Below are 19,129 nucleotides of genomic sequence, written 5' to 3' on the forward strand. Positions count from 1 at the left end.
ATGAGGCTAACTGGAATTATCTTTTTTTTTTAGAATTTATAAATATTACATTTCAACTATAAATATTTTTTTAAAAAAATTTATAAATAGAATTATAAAAAAACATATTCTTTTTGAAGGACCATTGCTATAGACATCTCTATTTATTTTTTTACTATCAGATATTCAGTTCTTGTAATCGGATTAATCTCGAAGGCGATCAATTTATCCCATGAAAAGTTTTCATGGACCGACCCGATAAATCGAAAAATATTAATGATCAACTAAGATTCAATCATTAAAGACTTACTTAATAACTGTATGACCGCTGTATCATTATCACCGGGTGCTATTAGAAATCTCCAAAGACCATATGACGGTAAGGTTCGCGATCAAATTCAACGGGCACAAACACGCGATATGCTTGCTGGTTTAGCTCGGCCAGGCTGGAGACTTTGATGCCTCCAGCTGTGAAAACGTGGGCTGGACTAGATGTCGATGCCTGCAAATGATGTCATCGCACACGTCTTTGAACGCTCAATTCTTATCCAGGGACGCCACTCCCCCTCCATAAATAACTCCTCTCGCCTACCTCTCCGCCCTTCTTCCGTCCTTTTGGTTGGTGGCTCGTTTAGCGCATTGACTTCGTCGCCTGTTCAGCTAAGTTTTCTCTCTTTCTCTCCTTTCTGTCGTGTTATTATTCTGCTTTTTTCTCTCGCTGGAATCCTTCCTCGGGTCCGAATCAAATCACCCTTTTCCGGCTTGGTTTTGCTCTTTGGGCCATTTTCCTTCGGATCCATCTCCCAAAATCTGTTCTTTCGAATCTTTGTTCGTGAGGACGCTTCTTGTGTTCTAAATCTACCGCCGTTTGCTCTAGTTAATCGAGGAACATTTGTGATCTTGATGTTTGCATCTTTAATCGTGTCGGGGATCATCTTCTAGCCCTTTATGCATCTCGCTGCTCTTAGCGTCTGCTTGCTCCACTCCTTCTCCGTCGTCCTCCTTTACTGGTCGTATGTGATCTCGTGAACTGATCCATTTCGATTTAGGAACTAGTTTTTTTTTCTTGATTTTATTTTCTAATCCGGTATCGGAGAAGTTAGACTCATAAACTGTAAGTTTTCTACTCCTAAAAAACGAAAGAGCGATGTCTTCCTCGCCTACTCGTCGAGCTTCGAGCTCCGAAGAGGAATCGAAGCCTGCGATCGAGGAGAGAAAGCGTAAGAGGATGCTCTCCAACAGGGAGTCGGCGAGGAGGTCGAGGATGAGGAAGCTGCAGCACTTGGACGTGCTGGTGAGCCAAGAGGCGCAGCTCAAGACCCAAAACGCCAAATTCTCTGAGCAAATCCAAGCGGTGACGCAGCAGTACATGGCGGTGGACACCGAGAACGCCATCCTACGTGCGCAGCTCAACGAGTTGACGCAGAGGCTGCAGTCGGTGAACTCGGTGCTGCGCTTCGTGGAGGAGTTCAGTGGGATAGCCATGGACATTCCGGAGATGCCCGACCCCATTTTGAAGCCATGGCGGCTTCCTTATCCGGCGCAGTCAATCATGGCCAATGCTGAAACGCTTCAATTCTGAAATGTTACAGTAGTATTTGTCTTCGCAAATTGTGTTACAGTCTGGGAGTTCTCTTCTTGCAGTGGTTATGCAGTGAGTTTGTGTGCGTTTATTGGAACCATGTTTGACGGTTTTGGCTGTCTTGTATTTGGTCCGTCCTTGGTGTGCACTGTGATGGGTTGAAAATAATTGAATTAGTGTTAAGTGTGTTGCTGAAAATATTATTTGAAGATATGATAATTACAAATTACTCCTTTTATGTTTATCATTTTAAGATGAAAAGAGATGTAGTTTTATCTTTGTTTCGTTAACTGATGTTGAATGAACAATCTTCTAATTAATGGTTATAGTTAGTGAAGGGAATCTTGTTAAGTTACACGCCAATATGAAATCGTAGTGTGGAATTTGTCTCCCCTGGTAGTAGCCATGCATCGAACATCTTGTTGCAATCCAGAAGAATTCTCCTGCAGGCTGCAGCACAATAAGGCTGCAGATATAATCAAGGAGCATGCGATTGCAACTTTGCTTTTGCATTCTTTTAATTAAACATCATATGCAACAGCGATAGATAAATTACTAAAACTGACAAATCAGACTGCAAGATCATGAAGAAGTATAGGACCTTATCATGGCCCCATAAATAATCCATCTGTCTTTGAAAAAACAAATGTTTTTTCTAATCATTCAGTAAATTATCCCAACAAGAGAGCATATAGAATATCCTTAAAATCTATAGAAGAATGAAAACTCACCTTAACAATAGCGATACGTTGCATTTTCTGTGTTTATCTTGTGGTCATCCATCTTTCTTTTCCTACCTGTATTTCTTTTCTTTATGGGAAGCAGGGTTTGGAACTGATCAACTGAGAGAAAAAAATCATAAAGCGAGAACTGAGAAGCTGAGTAAGGTAACACGGCAAACAAAAAACTACTATGTGATCCCTCCGGGGCATGATGAATCTATGGATGCCTCCATAAAGGGGGCAGAAATTTGAGTGATTCTGAAAGGCTCTTCCAGGACAATTTGTCAAACGTCAACAAAGGAAGTGCCGTCAATGTCTCGAAGACAGATATTTCCCAGTAATAAATCACTTGCATGCTTTGAACAAAGAGGGAGACATTTTCTATTGAAGCTCTCATGTATGGCACCCATTCCTTGTACCCACTTGTTTTCGTCAAGAGGATCCACATTTAGACGGTTTTGTAGAAGCCGTATTCTGTAAAGAGTGGTTTCTGTCTGATGACAGAAATGAGCCAAGCAGGGGAAGGTAGATTCATTGGTTGCTAATCTGACCAATATGAGAGTTAAGGTGCCATCCGCAGGCTTGGGATCAGAGAGGTTCTTATCCCCCATCATCTTCACTTCCTTCTCAGTTGGGAAGTGCACTGCCTCAAGACCATGTGCATCTGTGACCCTCAGATCTTTGGTAAAATGACTAATGGCCTGGCGCTTTGTAACCTCATGCTTCTCTGCCAATGTCAAGAAACATGAGAACCTCAAATGATAGGATACAATTGTCTTCACCATTTTGAAGTTATGGCAGCAACAGAAAAACTTCAACCATCTCCTACCCACACCTGCATACCACTTTATTATATCGGCATCATCCAGACATATGAGCAATTTGATAGGCCTTGGCCTTCCCATTGCATTTGTAAACCCAGCTAGTTTGACAGCTCTTCTTACGAGCTGAATGGGGGCATTTACCCTCATCTTCAACTCTGTCAAATCGTCCACAGTTCTCTTAGCATATTTCCTCTCTTCTTCTTCTTCTGCTAGCCTTTCTTCTGCTTCTATGACCTTACTAGCTTGAACAGGCATCATATATTGATCAACCTTCTCCTGGAATTGGTCATAGGATTCAACCAGTTCAGCAGGCAATTGGTCCCTAATCCTCTTTAAGGACAAGAAATCACCGGTAGTGAACATCCGGTGCCAATGCCAGCAATTTTCTCTTGACTTGAAATATTCCTGCACCACTTCATCTGCCCAATTGGCAAAGATTTCCCTAACCTCATGCTCTATGTGGAAGCCAAATTCGAATTCATGACCGCATTTGAGCTTCTTAAAAAGATGGCTCAAGATCTTCAAGCCAAGGTTCTTGCGTCTAGTCTCACGAGCATTCTTCAATTCCAGAGCCTTTGCTGCCTTTCTTTTTAGATACTTCTTCTTAGCTCGAATGGCCTTCTCTGACATGGGCGGGTGAAGGACTGAAGGAGGAACTGCCTGAAGCTCCATTCCCAGAAAATTCATCTTCTCAGTGACGGCACTGTGGATTGAGGTCTTCAAACTGTCAACCTTGAGCTCCAATGTCTCCACTGAGAACTTCAAGATCCTATCTTTAATATCCATGGTAAGCAATTTTGAGCCAGAAGTGCCCACTAATATCTCGTCCAAGTATCGCACTGCATAAACCCTAGTTGGTTTGTGAAGAACATAAGAAATTCCAGTCTCTTCGTTATCTGCAAAACCGGAAATCCTAGGGTTTTCTTTTTTGATTTCGACACGGATATCTTGAATCTCCCTGTCCAGGGCGTCGAAGTATATGTTGAGTATTGTACCACTAAGACCACTTTCCTGTGGAAAACCGCGGCCTAATTCGACTCCTCCGAGCTCGATGGCAATGGCCTCACAGTCGAAGAGGCGTTTGACGAGAGAAATTAGGGCAGGGTCCTCAATCTTCTCCTCCAAAACAACAGCCAGGCGACGGAGGTGGAGGGGACCGAAGGGCTGGCGACGGAGGACAACGCGAAACCACCATGTGGGATTTTGAAGCCTGGCTTTAAGGTAGCGGATGGCTGTGTGACGCCCAATGGATTCCCTTCCGCCGTAGGAAAAGGTGGCGAAGCGCTTCTTATAGACAACTTCGAGAGCCATCCTCACGGCCTCGACGACGACCTTGAGCTTGAGATTGGGGAGGGTGAGGGACTCACCCTTCTTTCGCGAGGGGACAAGGATGGAACAATTAGCGGAGGTATCGAGGAGACCCTGTCGGAGCTCTTCGGCAAGGGCATCGACCGAGAAGTGCAAGGCAGCGGGGGATGAGGGAGGGAGGGAAGGGTTGGAGCGAGAAAAGAGGCGACGGGCAGCGGCGGCGAGAACGGAAGGGGTGGCGATGACGGAAGGGAGAAGGTGCTGGAATTTCCCGGCGCGGTACTGGCGGTAAATGAGGGATTCGAGGTCGGACTGGGAGATGGGAAGAGGGATTTCGATTGGGAGTGGGGAAGGGGAGGAGGAAAGGAATCGAAAGGAGGAAGTCAGCGACCTGATACTCCGAGATTTCAGCAGCATCGATCTTTGCAGGTGGCAGATCAGGGAAGGGGGCGGCTCCGGCGGCGGCGGCGGCGGCAGACGGAGGCGTCCGTTTGGCAGTCCCAGTGTCCCACTCACAGGTCGGGCTGCAGGACCTGGCTATAAACAGGTCAAGTTGGGCTCAACTTAAGTTTACACAATCCCACACGAAGCTCGTCTTGTCTGGAAGTAGGATATCAAATGACGGCCCGGTCTATTGACACGATACTTTACGTTTTAGTCCTGTTATGAATAAAAGAGAATAAAACAAAAAATAGATAAACTGATGGGTAAAATAAAATTTTTCTAATGATTTTTTTTTAAAAAAAACCATTTTTTCTGGTCAGAGAAATTAAATACTGAAAAACTTTCATTGGTACCCGTTTTTACCTGCCAATCGGGTTTGCCGTTCTCCGTTATATTATTGAACAAACCCTATCAAATCTAGAACAATCGACGCCGCCGCTGCTCGTGAGAGAGGTCTGATCGCGCTCCGACGACGGGTTACCTTCTTTCTCTTTTAATTTATTTCTCTAATTCCGCCTTCTGATATGTAGATCTGGGTTTACGGTACCTTTTATCGATTTCTTTACGGCTTCTCGTTTGAAGTTTACAAGTTAGTCTGCGCTTAATACCATTATAAATTTGTAAAACATAGAGACTTTTATGGTTGATTTTGCGTGATGACGGAGAGACACGATCTAGGTAATTAGGGTTGTGTGTTGGTGTTAGTTTGGTTTCGTTTGCAATCGATATATTAGTTTTGCTGCGAGCGCAACAGTTTTAGTTCAACCCTTTGCATTTCTTACTTTGATGAATTATTTAACGCATATTTTTATGGTGGAAATATTCATGCTAGTCTACAAGTAATTTCATATGTTACTTCTAGATTGATATTCACAATCAGTAATTTGCATCATCACTTTTTTTTTCTGGTGTTTGTTATTATTCTCATTGAACTCTATTATGCTTGCTAATTACTGGGAATAAGTTCCATTCAGCTCTCCCTAAACTTGACAGCATGTCTAGAACAGGATAAATTGGATATATTTTATTTTAGGCTACTCAACCTGAAGGCTAGTAAGTATTAGTCTAAGCATGGATAATAATACAAGATTTGGAACTACTTATCATGCTTATGGCTTCTATCTGACATTTATGCTGCCATTAATGATGATGTTCATTTTTGCTCCTGAAAAATGACGAGATTGAGAAGATGCTGATTTTCAGTTTTGTACTGTAAACTATACCCTTACTAAAGGTTCATTTAAGGCTAACCTTAATTTTAGTGGCAATTTCTAAGGGGAGCATTTGTGAGTAACAAATGTGGAAAAAAAAGTCATGGTGTAAGGGTATTTATTAAATTCTTTGTGGTGGTCATATCTTCAAAGCCTTTAGAAAGTAACTTTTTAGTTGAAACATGATGAAGCAATTGTAGTGTACTTCATCAACAATATTTCTATAATTTACACAAAAACTGCTGGATTATTAGTGTCATTATCAGTGTCATATGATTATTATTATTTTTCCTGCTGAACTATAAAAAAAGAAGCTAGCATATGTTTACCAAATAAGAGTACATGAACTATTATAGATATAGGTAATGCCCAACAACAAATCTATCATCAACATCCGTAATGGATCCTAATCATTAACATGATACAACAATTAAACTACTAGAAAATGCAACACCAACTAAATTAATTAAACATATCAGCTATCAATCAGAACAATGATGAAAATACTATCTGTGATGTCACTACTTGAGCTCCCAAACAACCAACTGAATGTGATTGAACAAAACATGGTGTGACCTGGCATTACATTTCAAAATTCAATGTTCTAGTCCATTGGTTAGATTGGTTAAAATGTTAACAGGTCTATAAGAAATGAAATAAAGTTATTTTTTTTATAAAGTGGTAAGAAAATGTAAAATATGAATAAGAATTATATGGATTTGTTTAAATATGTTTTATGCTCTGAAGTTTTAAAATTATTTGCATGATGTACATACAGCTTATTCTAAATTCCATTGCATTGAGTGACCATAATACTGGTTTTGATTTGGCAAAATATGAAAGTAACCCCTCCCTTTATATTATACTTTTTGTCACAATTTTGATATTTTTTTAGTATGTTTATAGTAGTTTATATTTCCTATGAGTTTGTTCTTTAACGAGGAGAAACTTTGTTTTTCACGGAAAATATAGTTATTTTGCTTTTTCTTTCCCATTTCTCTAATACAAGTCTATTATGTTTTTTTCTTTCTTTTATTGTTGTATTCTTTGACAAGAGTAGACCATTTTCGGTTGTCTTATCTATTTTGAATTTCTTTTAATTCAAGTGCTGGAACACAACATAATTACATTGTGCCTTACATGTTCATTTTGCCCTTTTAAGCCACTTTTTATTCGCACAAAGTTTCATTTATTTTTGTTTCTCAATAGTTATGTGATGTCTTAAAGTATTTTTACTTGAATTTTTATCCATTTTTCTAAAAGAAGAGTTCCATGATTGGTGCCCAAACATTTGTGTGCTAAATTCAAATATAACAAAAAAAAAGATACGAGTTCAAACTATTTTCGAATGGCTACATGATCCTATTCTGTCATTCGGCTCGATGCAAGGTTTTGTAGCTAGTAATATCAAAATATTATTGTTCATTTTAAATTATCTTTAATATATGTTTGTTTAGTCTCTCTATCTCTTCAACCTTGAATTGGTTTGACTTGTCGGATTGGAAAATCTATTAGACATTCTTATTAAATATTTTCAATTTATCTTAATCTATATATTTTTTTTTTCATTTTTTCTACTATTTGCACTACACCTAATTGGCTTTTAATAGTAACCCTACACGTACATGTTTATACGTGATTGCCCAGTATATTGACGGTAAAAGATGGCTAACTCTATTAGTCTAATAAGCGTTTTCTTCTAGCGTATGAGAATCAAGGAAAATCACACAATAATCTATAACTCCTAATATTTAGTTTTTTTTTTTTGTATTATATCCTTTTGCATGAAGCACCATTATATTTGCCGAGGTGCAAGGTTCTAAAATTCTCTAGGTGCTAGTTGGGTGGCAGACCAGCGCCTAACGCCTAGGTCGCCTAGGCGGGGACTAGGCACCGCTAGGCAGATTCCTCGGTATCCCTTGTTTTATATGGACTGTGGACAATGTCATATGCAAATCTAAATGTTTTCTTAAATAATTTCATAGCAATTGGAGATCTAACTATGTATGTTGAAATAAATGCATACTTTCGAATACCAAAAAATGAAAAACTATAAAAGAAAACTAATAATTTTGTGCAAAGGAAATATACTAGACTCAGTAAATACGAGTAAAAGAAACAGTTGAACAGTAGAATATGCAGTAAGTTATCATAATCATGTAGTAAACAGTAGAACATATATCCAACTCGAATTTTAAAATATTGCTATAAGCTAAAATAATTTTAGTGGTGGAAACATTAGAAAATAGTAGCAATAATTCAATTCAAGATTACAATGCATTGTGAACCAGTAACCACTAGGCAAAATATAATTGTTGAATAACATAAATCATGTCTTAACAAAATGAGTTCAAAATTACACAACTAATAATATCTCATAGACTCATATTTAGTCTACTTCTTCTTCTCCATAATTTTCAATAACTTGTTCTTCATCGGACACAAACTCAATATCATTATTGTGATCCTCCTCTTCTTCTTCGGATGCAAAGTCATCTTCATGAATTTCTCTCACTCTAGAGCTTCTTCGGGGTTGTAGATTTTCATCTGCTCCACTTGCTTCATCAACCATTTGCCAAGTGAGTCCGGAACCTAGTTCAACTTCATTATCTTCCCCGCCATCCACAATCCAACCTTGTGCATTTGAAGCATCTTTTGCAAGAAGGACTTTGGCATTCCTTTCTTTTTCTCTTTTTTTTGTTCAACAATCTAGCATTAAATTGGACAAATATTAGATTGCTCAACCTGTTGGCATCCAACCTATTTCTTTTCTTTGTGTGAATCTAAAAAAAACAGAGAAAGTAAATATTATAGTTAGTACCTAAATATAGAGTATAGACGTTAAAAATTATAGCTAATTTAATTAAAGACTGAAAGTTTAAAACTTACTCCTTCAAATGTACTCTAATTTCTTTCACGCCCAGATGAATTTGTAGTTAATGAAAGTATCCTCAATGCCACCCTTAGCAAGTTTGGTGTGTGAGCACCATATGTACTCCACCATGCACATGAATCAAATGTATCATCATTTTTTTCACATGCTTTTGTTGCCAATGTTTTTCCAAATAACTCAATCTTATCTCTATATTTTGAAAATTCCTTATTAATAATTGTATCTTGTAGATCTAACTCATTGGCATGTAAAGTTTCCATGCATTCAAAAATCTCCGTCGCGACCTCCTCTTAAAGAGCAATAGAACTATCTTTATAGTAAAAATAAGGATTTAACAAAAAAAAGTAATGGTATGCAATGATGTATCAAGTCTATCCTTCATTTTTGACCCAAAAATGACTATGATAGGCTGATAATTTGATTCCACGTTGTTCAGAGCCACCTTGATATCTTCTTTAGCTCGAAGAAGCTCCCCATATAGAAACTCCATCGATGGTTTTCTATTTCCATCTACCAATCGAAGAACTCTTTCCAAAGGAGCAAATATTTTCAAACAAAGTGTCACACCATTCCAAAAACTCATGCTCATCACTATAGAGCATGGTTTAAAATTTCGACCCGTGCCGAGGTTTCGGTCTCAGGCCGGAATGATACGGTTTCGGTATCGTATCGTGCCGTACCGATATAGTTTCGGTATTTTTTATTTATCTATAATAATGATAAGATAAATATGTTTATTGTGTATATAAAAATAAGTTGTATATTGATTTATTATAAGTTCTCAATTATTGAATAATTTAATTTTGTTGGAAAAAATAATTAAAAATAATTTTATTTAAATAAAATTGATATATCAATAATTCAAATTAAAATGGAAGTATCTATAATAATAATAATAATAATAATAATAATAATAATTAATACAAGATATTGTTTTATATTAATAATAATTATATAAATTAACTATTTATTCATTTAATTAATTATTAATTAAATAATATATATTTTAAATAGTAAAAAATATCAAGTAAAAAAATATAAAAAAAAACCAGAATATAAATATAATTTATTAGATTTTTTTTAGAATTTTTTTTACATTTTTTAAAAAATTTAAATGAAATTTAAAATAATAAAAATATATTAGAATATAAATAAGAATTATTATATATTTTTTAAAATTTTTAAATGAAATTTAAAATATTATTTTTTCAGTATATTAATTAATAAAATTTATTTAATTTATTTTAATTTTTAATATATTTTTTATATATTTTATTAGGATAATTTAACTAGGTTTATAAAAGCCTCTTCGAAATATCACACATGCTCTATCCATTCTCCTTAGAAATTGTTTAAATTAATAAAATAAAATAAATAATTATTAAAAATAGAAAGAAAAAAAACGCAGTAGCGTATGCGAGATTGTGCCCGCCCGCGATCGATCTCGCGGGGGCGTCTGGCGAAGCTGGAAGCTTCGCCGGACGCCTTCGGCGGTGCTGGAAGGGTCGCCGGAAGCGTCCGGCGACCCTGCCGGACGCTTTTGGCGCCGCAGCAGAAGGCGTCGCGCGGCGCCTTCTGCACGCCGAAGGCGTCGCGTGCAGAAGGCGTCGCGCGCGACGCCCTCGGTGCCGCGGGATGCCGCCAGAGGCGTCCCGCGTCTCCTCCAGCGCCGAAGGAGGCGTCCCGCGTCTCCTCCGGCACCGCCGAGACGGGGACGCCTCCCGTGCCGATTTCGGCCGCCCGACGGAACGGTAAAAACCGTCCGTGCCGGGCGGCACAGAACGTCACTTCAAACAATGCTGTAGAGTAAGCCAATTTTCCTTTGTTTGTTTTTGACCATTTACATTTCTCCCACATATCACTTATAAACATGACCCTTAAACTAGCTTTTTTTTTCAATCAAACTTTGCAATGTGAGGAAATTTGATGCAAATCTGGTATCTCCTGGTCGGACTATGTCTCTATTCTTCGTGAAACTTTTCATCAATGACAAAGTCTTATGGTGAGCATAGATGAAAATGATAAAAGACTTAAATTGCTCAATAACCTTTTTATATCATGGAAGTTTGCCAATACTTTCAAGCATGAGATTAACCGTGTGAGTTGCACATGAACTCCAAAAAATCCCAGGTCGCTTTTCTCTCATCAATTTAGCTGCAGCCATATTGTTGGTGGCATTGTCTGTTACAATCTGAATAATATTATGAACTCCTACTTGTTCAACACACTTGTCAACATACTCAAAAATAAGTTTAGCTGTATGCTCCTCGTCTGAAGACTCCTTAGACTCTAAAAATGTAGTACCCTCCTTGCAATTAACACACAAATTTAAGATGCTTCTTTTTCTATCACTCCATGCATCTGTCATGATCGAGCTCCATTCTTTGCCTATTCTTCTTCATGTTTCTTCAGCAATTGTTTTGTTCTTTCAACTTCGGCTTTTAATTGTGGCTCCTTAAGTTGATATTTAGTTGGAGGCTTGAATCCTGGTCCAAATTGACCCACTGCCTCCATCAGTTGCTTGAAGCTATCATTATCAACAGCATTGAATGAGATTCCAATTTCATAAACTCATCTCCCAACATATTGTTGAATTTGTTGAGTTCTCTCTTTGAAAAGAGCCTCATTTATATTTTTTTGGCGAAGCACTTTACTTCTGGAGCTTGCATTTTCTGGAGCAATTGTTGATGCATATTTATCCATAGGGCCAAGTGGAAGAGGTTTTTTAATTCCATCCATCCCTTCAATTTCAAGATTTCCTTCTTCGTCTAGAGAAATAGTCACCTCTGCTCTACAATTTTGTTCTTCCATTATTTTATTCTTCTTTCTGTTCCTCCTTTCTAAAATAGCCTGTTTGCACTTATTTTTGTCTTCTTGAGATGCTTTTCGACAATCAGATACATTTCTAGGTATATTTCCAATGTGCTCCTTTATCCTATACACTCCCCCTGACATTGTTTTTTCACATAACTTGCATTTAATTTTGTCGAGGTTCTTAGGATCAATCAATACCCCAAACTCCCATCCAATGTCATTTGACTTTCTTCTAAGAATCCCGGATTCGGGTTGAGTGACAGATGCTGTCGAAGTTGAATTGTTTGTCATTATAATAACTGATAACCTGAAAAAATTATATATAACAGCATAACATGATAATAAAATTTAATTATACCATACGATACAAAATAATGAAATATAGCATTAACAAATCTGAGAATATTTTTTTATATATCTTAATTTAATTAATAAAATTTATTAGATATTTTTTTTTAAATTAAATTTTAAATATATTTTTTATATTTTTAAATCTGTTTTATATATAAATTCTTAAATTAATAATATTTATTGGAATTTTTAAAATTTTAATTTAGTTTTCATATTTTTAAAACTGATTTATATAAATTAATAATATTGTTAGGAATTGTTTTAATTTATTAAATCTAAAAAAATTACAAAACAAAAAAAACGTCGTCGCGCGACGGCGCGGACGCCGCCGACACCTCACGGGAGTCCTCCAGCGCCACCGGAAGCGTCGCCGGACGAGTCCGGTGCGATCAGCGAAGTCCGGCGTTGCTTCCAGCGGCGCCGGTAGCGTTACGGAAAGCTTTTACCGGAAGCACGCCACGATGAGAGAAGACGAAGAATCTACGATGAAAGAAGACGAAGCGCCTCGGCAAATCCTATTTAGTATTTAAAAACCTAAAATATGCCTAAAATACCTAGGCCCGCCGAAGCCCGCGATGGCTGCCGAGGACCGCCTAGGCGGCCCTGCCGCCTAGGTCTTCCGCCTGGCTGGTTTCCGGCGCGGCCTGCCGATGCACAACGCCTAGGCGACCGCCCAGGGCGATATTTGGAACACTGCCGAGGTGGGACAAATTTGTTACATTTTTCAAGGTTGAGAAGTAAGACAGTTTTCCCCCTCTTTTTTTAGTTTGGGTATCCATTTGATACTCCCTATAATTTTGAACTCTGTTATGAGATTTTTATTTTTCTTCATTGTCCTTAGGAGTTCATGAAAAAAATTCTTCATTGTCCTTCACCTTTTATTTTCTTTTGTTAATCATACATACAGTCAATTAGTCGCCCTATTGAACTAAGATTATTCATTTTCTGAGAATTTTCTTAAAAGTTTTAAGTTACAATATAAATTCAAAAGTAAAGACTTTTCAATGTTGGCCAATGAGGTTCCCACAAATGACCAGGATCTCTGCTGATCCTTTATGAAAATCAGTATTTGTAGAAATTCACACAACACTCACTGTTCTTGTATCACTAGTACGCTTTTCCAAAACCATAATCAACAAATTGAAATGAATCTGAAAAAAAAATCAGATAAAATCAAATTGTCATTTTAAACAGCTATTCTGAATTTCTTCTCTTTCATCCTGACAGATTTTTTATAATTTAAATCCTGAAAGTGCTCTTCACTTTGAAGTCAAAATTCATTTAGGAATTTCTGTACCATTGAATTGTGTGTTTACAAAGACGGTTATCTTAATCGATTGTATATTTGCCTTGACATCAGTTTTTTTCTAGCTTTTTAGATATATTGCACTGACATGAACTTTTGTATGGCTATTGCGTACCTTCTAAATTGTCATCAATTACCAGTACCAGATATTGAGTGTTGAAATGTGAAACTTGGTTTGAAAAATTTTAAAGTGGTGTAGTCTCTTTGGTATTGGGTTGTCAAATTTGATATTCTAAGGAATCAGAGATCCCCGTCATTGTGCTGATTTGAGGTTCATTACTCAATAAAAAATGCGTGGATTAAATAACTGACTTAGAGCATCTGATTCTAATTTTCGCACTGCAAAACATATTTTTGTCTTGCTATGGATGTTATTTAATATGAGTCATAGTATTTGGGTTTAAGTTTATAATCTCAGCTGCATTTGTTTCTTTGGAAATTGACGTCAACTAAGAAGATACTTTAGCATTTAATCTTTCTTGCAAGATACATATTGTTGTTTAGGTGAAGACACATGGACTAGGTACTTTATTTTTTGTTTTTCGCCATTCATATAGCCCATGCTTTATTTGGAAATGAGGATTGCAGCATTGTTGGTGTGATTCTCTTCTTTCTGTAAACTGTTTGCTATATGATGAGATATCTTTCTGTAACACTTTCTGACACGAGTATATTTTTAGATGTCAGTGTCCTGACTCCTTGCCTTATTTTTATTTTTGGTGTCTGAATCGGAGTATTGAGTGCCTCACATTGGTACAAGGTAGATGAAGAGGGATATCATTCATAAATGTGACTGTTTGGCTATGAGATATTTTGGACGAACAAACTCTGTTGTTTGTTTCAGCACTCCAAAGACACCTAAATTGTGTTTCTTAGTGACAGTGTAAAGAAAGTAGTACCTACTAACTTGTTATAATTTCCTATATCCTTTCAAAATACTGTAGTTTGTGTACTTTCACTTGTGCTTTATGGATTAAACCAGTAAGAAGCCTTCATATGATTTCGGATGGTTAGTTGCTTCCCATTCACCTCTCCCATATTCTAGTGCTAAGGTAGTTTGATTTAGTGGCAAACTGTCTGCTTTCTTGTATTCAACTTGTTGTTATGGATCACATTTTAGGAGAGCTGAATATATGTTTGTCATAAAAAATTTACTTCAATCTTTAAATATGCAAAGCACTTTATTATGATTTAGGACACCATGAACTAGCTCAAGGGGTATATTTAACATGTATAAATTAGAAAGTTTGTATTTCTACATCAAAGCTCTGTCCTTGGTAGTTAGATTGTCAATTAACCCTGTTTGTTTGTGCCCTCAGTTTTTTTTAGCTTCTTGTTTCAGATCTTTGAAGTTAGCGAGAGGAATAGATGGCTGGCCATAGAATTCCACATGTTACACTGAAAGGCCCTAGTGTTGTCAAGGAGATCTGTATGGGCTTGACAGCGGGACTGATGGCTGCTGGTCTCTGGAAGATGCAACACTGGAACCAGCAGAGGAAAACAAGAGCTTTCTACGATATGCTGGAGAAGGGGGAAATTAGCGTAGTTGTTTCAGAAGAGTAACCATCTATTTTGCTTTCAGTATCAGAAAGAAAAAGACCTGCATCCTTGTCTCAAAAGGTTCTGCCTTATGATCGCGCTTGTTAGTCTTGCATTCAAATAATCTTGGAAAATGTTGAGCAAACAATAGTTATGCTACGGCGCTTTTCATTGTTTTTAATGTGAATGTTCACTGTTACAGTTTCTGTCGTGGTTTTGTTGTTCTAGCAACAGAGCCACTCCCTCCTGAATAAATAAGTTGAAACATGCTCTTTTAGTGTGTTTACCCTCGAGACGATTGACCTTATACTAGTCAATAGGCAGTCTCTTTGCCTGTATGCTTCAGTAATGTTTTCTTTCTTATAATTATGTATGGCAGTTTGAAAAAGGATAAAAAATGGTATGATAAATTTTAAGTACACCATGAGATGATACTCTTTGCACCACTTACAAAGTTTGTTTTTTTTCCATTTTCTGTGAGGGAAAAGTGGTTTGGTTGGTAATTTTTACATTTATTTTCTAGAAAAGAAAATATTATTTTATAGAAAAATAGAGAAGCTTTCAAAGTCATTTTATAATAGAAATGAAAATGAGACTAAACGTTTATAACATCTTTAGGATAAAATTGAACAAGCTAACTGATGCCATGCCAACATAATGATTAGGAACCCGAAAGCAGGGATCCTGATCTTGTTCCTTGCGTCATCCTCGAATAAATTTCTACGTGGGCCTCACAAGTCTAAAAGTGCGAGCTTCTATCATGATAAATTCAACTTGCTTTTGAGTAAAACAAACAAACAAACAAAAAAGAAACGCAAGGCACACGCTCTCCGTATTGATTTAATTTGATTGTAAAATGCTATCTCGAGCGCGTATGAAGAACGCCACCCAAATCAATCTGCAACACTGAAAGAAAGTACTTTTTATTTGCAACAAGGCACGACCACAGTTCATTTTGGAAAACAATATATAACATCGTAGAAGATTAACACACAAATTATTAATATTATTGCATGATAACAACACGCAAATGCCACATTTCCCCTTGGCAAATGGTAATTAAGCAAAACACTTGAAGAAGACAGCACGCAGCACGGATACACCATTAAAATAAAGCTCGCGTTAACTTTGATTAATTGGCTTATCACGAGGATGGCAGTTCTACTTCTTCCAGCCCAACCTCCTCTACGATGCTTCCGTGGCCGAAGTGATGAAGCCCCTGCACCATCTCGCAGCATTTGCAGGGCCTCATAACCGCCGCCGCAGCCGGCGGATGCCCCCCGGCGTGCGTCGGCTTCCTCGCGACGATGACCGAGTTAATGACCTCGTCGTCGGGGTGGTGCACCGTCAGCACCTCGAAGCCCTTGAGGTCCTCCGCCGGGTCCACCACCGGGTAGAGGAACGCGCGCGCCCCGTGGGCGCTCCGCGCCACGAGGAAGGCGCCCGGCGCCATGTGGCGCGCCAGGTGCTCCACCACCCGCACCTTCTCCTCGCGCTCGACGCCCACCAGCGCCGCCAGGAACACCACGTCGTACCCCCGCAGCGCCTGCGTCACGCACATCACGTCCGCCGTGTGAAACGCCAGACGCGCCGCCAGGTCGCTTCCCCCGCGCACCAGGCGCCGCGCCCGCTCGTTGGCCGCCGCATCGACGTCATAATTGTCGATCTGCGCCGCGGCCGGCACGTGGTGCGCGGCGAGCACGATGGAGCTCAGCGGCAGGGGCCCGGAGCCGACGAAGGCCACGCGAGCCGGAGCCGGGGCGTGCCGCGCCAGGAGCGTGTACTCGAGCTGGCTCAGCTTGAGGTAGTTGTTGTAGTACGGGAAAAGGCGCAAGTGATCGAGCGGATTGTCGAAGGAGGCCAAGATGTCAGAGTAGTGGCACTCCATGAGGCCTTCTGCCTCGCCGCACAGCTTGATGAGCTTGGTCCTCATGGCCTGCACCTCCGAGCTCAACTTGGACACATCAATGGCCACCACAGGGATGCAGGTGTGGACCAGCTCAGTGAAGATCGCGTCCACCTCCATGGATGGGCTCAGGTTGCTGAGCTCGGAGATCCTACCATAGATCTCCGAGATCCTCAGGACAAGCACCGACTCTTCTTGGCCTCTCTCTCCCATTGAATTAAACCGGCGTTGCTACTCTCGTTGATAGCTAGCTAGATATTTAGAGGCAGGGGTACACCGCACTCCCCAATGCCAGACGGGGCTCCGTATATATATATATCTATATATTGTGAGCCTAAGGATGGAAAAAATTAACTAAAATTCGGTATACCGTTTTTACCGTACGAAAATTTACCGGAATATATCAATTTTACTATAAACGTTATAAAATTGATTATCATAATAAAATTTTAATATACGGTAATTTTTTTTATATCGAATTTTTTATATAATAATAATATATAATGATACGATGATTGAAATGGATCTTTAAAAAAAATAGGTCAAAATCGGGAGGATAAGTTAACTTAGAGGTTAAAGTCAAATGGTCAAAATCGTAAGGTTGGACGGACTTAGAATTGTTGTCGAAGTAAGGTTGGCCGAGCAAACCTCGTAGCACCGGTCGGATGTGAAGGGCCAGTCGGACTACTCGAATGACTGTCCTTCACAACTTGTAGATGTTTGGAGATAAGTACTAATTTATCTGGCTCACCATCCTAGCCGATCAGACGTAATGACCGATCGAACACATTGAGCCTCTTCGACAATATGAAGGGCTGAGTGAAGAACAAGTTGATAGTTGCATTCTGTAAAACCGAGTTGGCAACCTCTCGGTTTAGTGGTGACCAGTCGACTTATAGCAAAACCTAGATATCTATCATATTATAATATTTTGGAAGTTTGTGCCCGAAAGGACAGAAAATATTCCACCGGTAAATTATCCTTTAGAAGCTTCTAGCGTGTCAAGTTACAGAAATTGACTGGTTCGTTTAAGGAAAGATGTCAGTGACACTTTATAATCTATTTTTTTAGGAAAAATTTGAGAAACATGTTAATACTTTGAGATGTGTGCATAACACAACAATGACACTATAAAAAAAATCTCTATCTATCGACGATGGAGATATATGATACTTTTTATTTGCACACGCTCGTAACTATAATTTTTATCTATTGTTCTCTTATCTCAACCAATCAGATAATTGACTTAAGCGTCAAAAAATTAACACCGAAGATTTCTTTACTGGTCAAACACTAACTTTTTTTTTTTATATTACAAGATAATACGTAGTCTTTACCGAGTCAACAGTAAATCATGCATAGATCAGCCTAGGAAGGAGGTGAGTATTTCTCTTTTTCTACAATCAAAGTATACACATCACAATACCACAGAAAAATCTAATAATGTTTGGCAACTAATTCTATCCATAGTGGCTTGCTTTCGTCTCTTCTCTTCTTCTTCTGAACCAAAAGGAGAAAAAAATAAACAAAAAAACAGAGCAGTGAGATTCCGTTGACGCCGTTGTATTCACACTGGCCGTGACGGAGACACCCTCGCGATGAAGGCGACTGCGGGGGCATTTTGGTAAGCTAGCATTGTTAGTTGCAGGGATGGATATAAAGGTTGAATCGACTTAATTCCATCAAAATTAATTGGTCAAATAATCATATGTATGCATTCATGACTCACGCATTGGATATTTGGATGGATGCGTTAACTAACCTTTATGAAATATACAATATAGTAAATGTAAATAAAAATTAGGATGAAGATCCACTTCGCCCGAGCTAATCTAGTGAAGATCTCTTTCTGAGACATTTGCAACTACAAAAATTGTGCAAATTGTTGCCTTAATGTGTATACAATAATCAATTATAGTGTTTTAATTCAATACCTAAAATTAGTTTTGCCATGTGGTCCATAACAACCCAGGAATATACTTTTACTCCCTTTAATTTAATTTATCATCATAATTATGGGTGTTAATTCGGGTGGGTCGGATCGGGTTGAATTTTTTTTTTAACCCAACCTGAACCCGACCCGAACCCGAGTTCAACCCAAAACACCTCAACCCGAACCCCAACCCGACCAACCCGATCAACCCGAACCCGACCCATATAACCCAAAAATCCGATTCAAAATGATTTTTTTTGAACTATTTTCCCTATAATTCTTCACTTTTATCTCAATATTCCATCATTATTATACAA

At 38.5% G+C, this 19,129-nt stretch overlaps 4 protein-coding genes across 4 annotated transcripts; 2 read left to right on the top strand and 2 right to left on the bottom strand.

The window, feature by feature from the left end:
• The first annotated feature begins 573 nt into the window (after positions 1-573).
• On the top strand, positions 574-1,805 carry LOC122000906 (ocs element-binding factor 1-like). The gene has a single exon (XM_042555406.1). The coding sequence runs from the start codon at positions 1,127-1,129 to the stop codon at positions 1,559-1,561; it is 435 nt and encodes a 144-aa protein (XP_042411340.1). The 5' UTR covers positions 574-1,126; the 3' UTR covers positions 1,562-1,805.
• Positions 1,806-2,054: 249 nt separating this feature from the next.
• Positions 2,055-5,044, bottom strand: LOC122000904 (nuclear intron maturase 3, mitochondrial-like). The gene has a single exon (XM_042555405.1). The coding sequence runs from the start codon at positions 4,830-4,832 to the stop codon at positions 2,568-2,570; it is 2,265 nt and encodes a 754-aa protein (XP_042411339.1). The 5' UTR covers positions 4,833-5,044; the 3' UTR covers positions 2,055-2,567.
• Positions 5,045-14,776: 9,732 nt separating this feature from the next.
• Positions 14,777-15,240, top strand: LOC122000907 (cytochrome c oxidase subunit 5C-like). The gene has a single exon (XM_042555407.1). It carries the CDS (start codon positions 14,803-14,805, stop codon positions 14,995-14,997), a length of 195 nt encoding a protein of 64 aa, XP_042411341.1. The 5' UTR covers positions 14,777-14,802; the 3' UTR covers positions 14,998-15,240.
• A 708-nt stretch (positions 15,241-15,948) lies between these two features.
• On the bottom strand, positions 15,949-17,170 carry LOC122000908 (nicotianamine synthase 9-like). Its single transcript, XM_042555408.1, has one exon. The coding sequence runs from the start codon at positions 17,090-17,092 to the stop codon at positions 16,118-16,120; it is 975 nt and encodes a 324-aa protein (XP_042411342.1). The 5' UTR covers positions 17,093-17,170; the 3' UTR covers positions 15,949-16,117.
• Positions 17,171-19,129: the final 1,959 nt, after the last annotated feature.

This window comes from Zingiber officinale, chromosome 7A, assembly GCF_018446385.1.
Source record: "Zingiber officinale cultivar Zhangliang chromosome 7A, Zo_v1.1, whole genome shotgun sequence".
Classification (NCBI taxonomy): Eukaryota; Viridiplantae; Streptophyta; class Magnoliopsida; order Zingiberales; family Zingiberaceae; genus Zingiber; species Zingiber officinale.

Coding starts and splice junctions, on each gene's coding strand:
- LOC122000904 (XM_042555405.1), bottom strand. CDS start 4,832: ATGCTGCTGAAATCTCGGAGTATCAGGTCGCTGACTTCCTCCTTTCGA.
- LOC122000908 (XM_042555408.1), bottom strand. CDS start 17,092: ATGGGAGAGAGAGGCCAAGAAGAGTCGGTGCTTGTCCTGAGGATCTCG.
- LOC122000907 (XM_042555407.1), top strand. CDS start 14,803: ATGGCTGGCCATAGAATTCCACATGTTACACTGAAAGGCCCTAGTGTT.
- LOC122000906 (XM_042555406.1), top strand. CDS start 1,127: ATGTCTTCCTCGCCTACTCGTCGAGCTTCGAGCTCCGAAGAGGAATCG.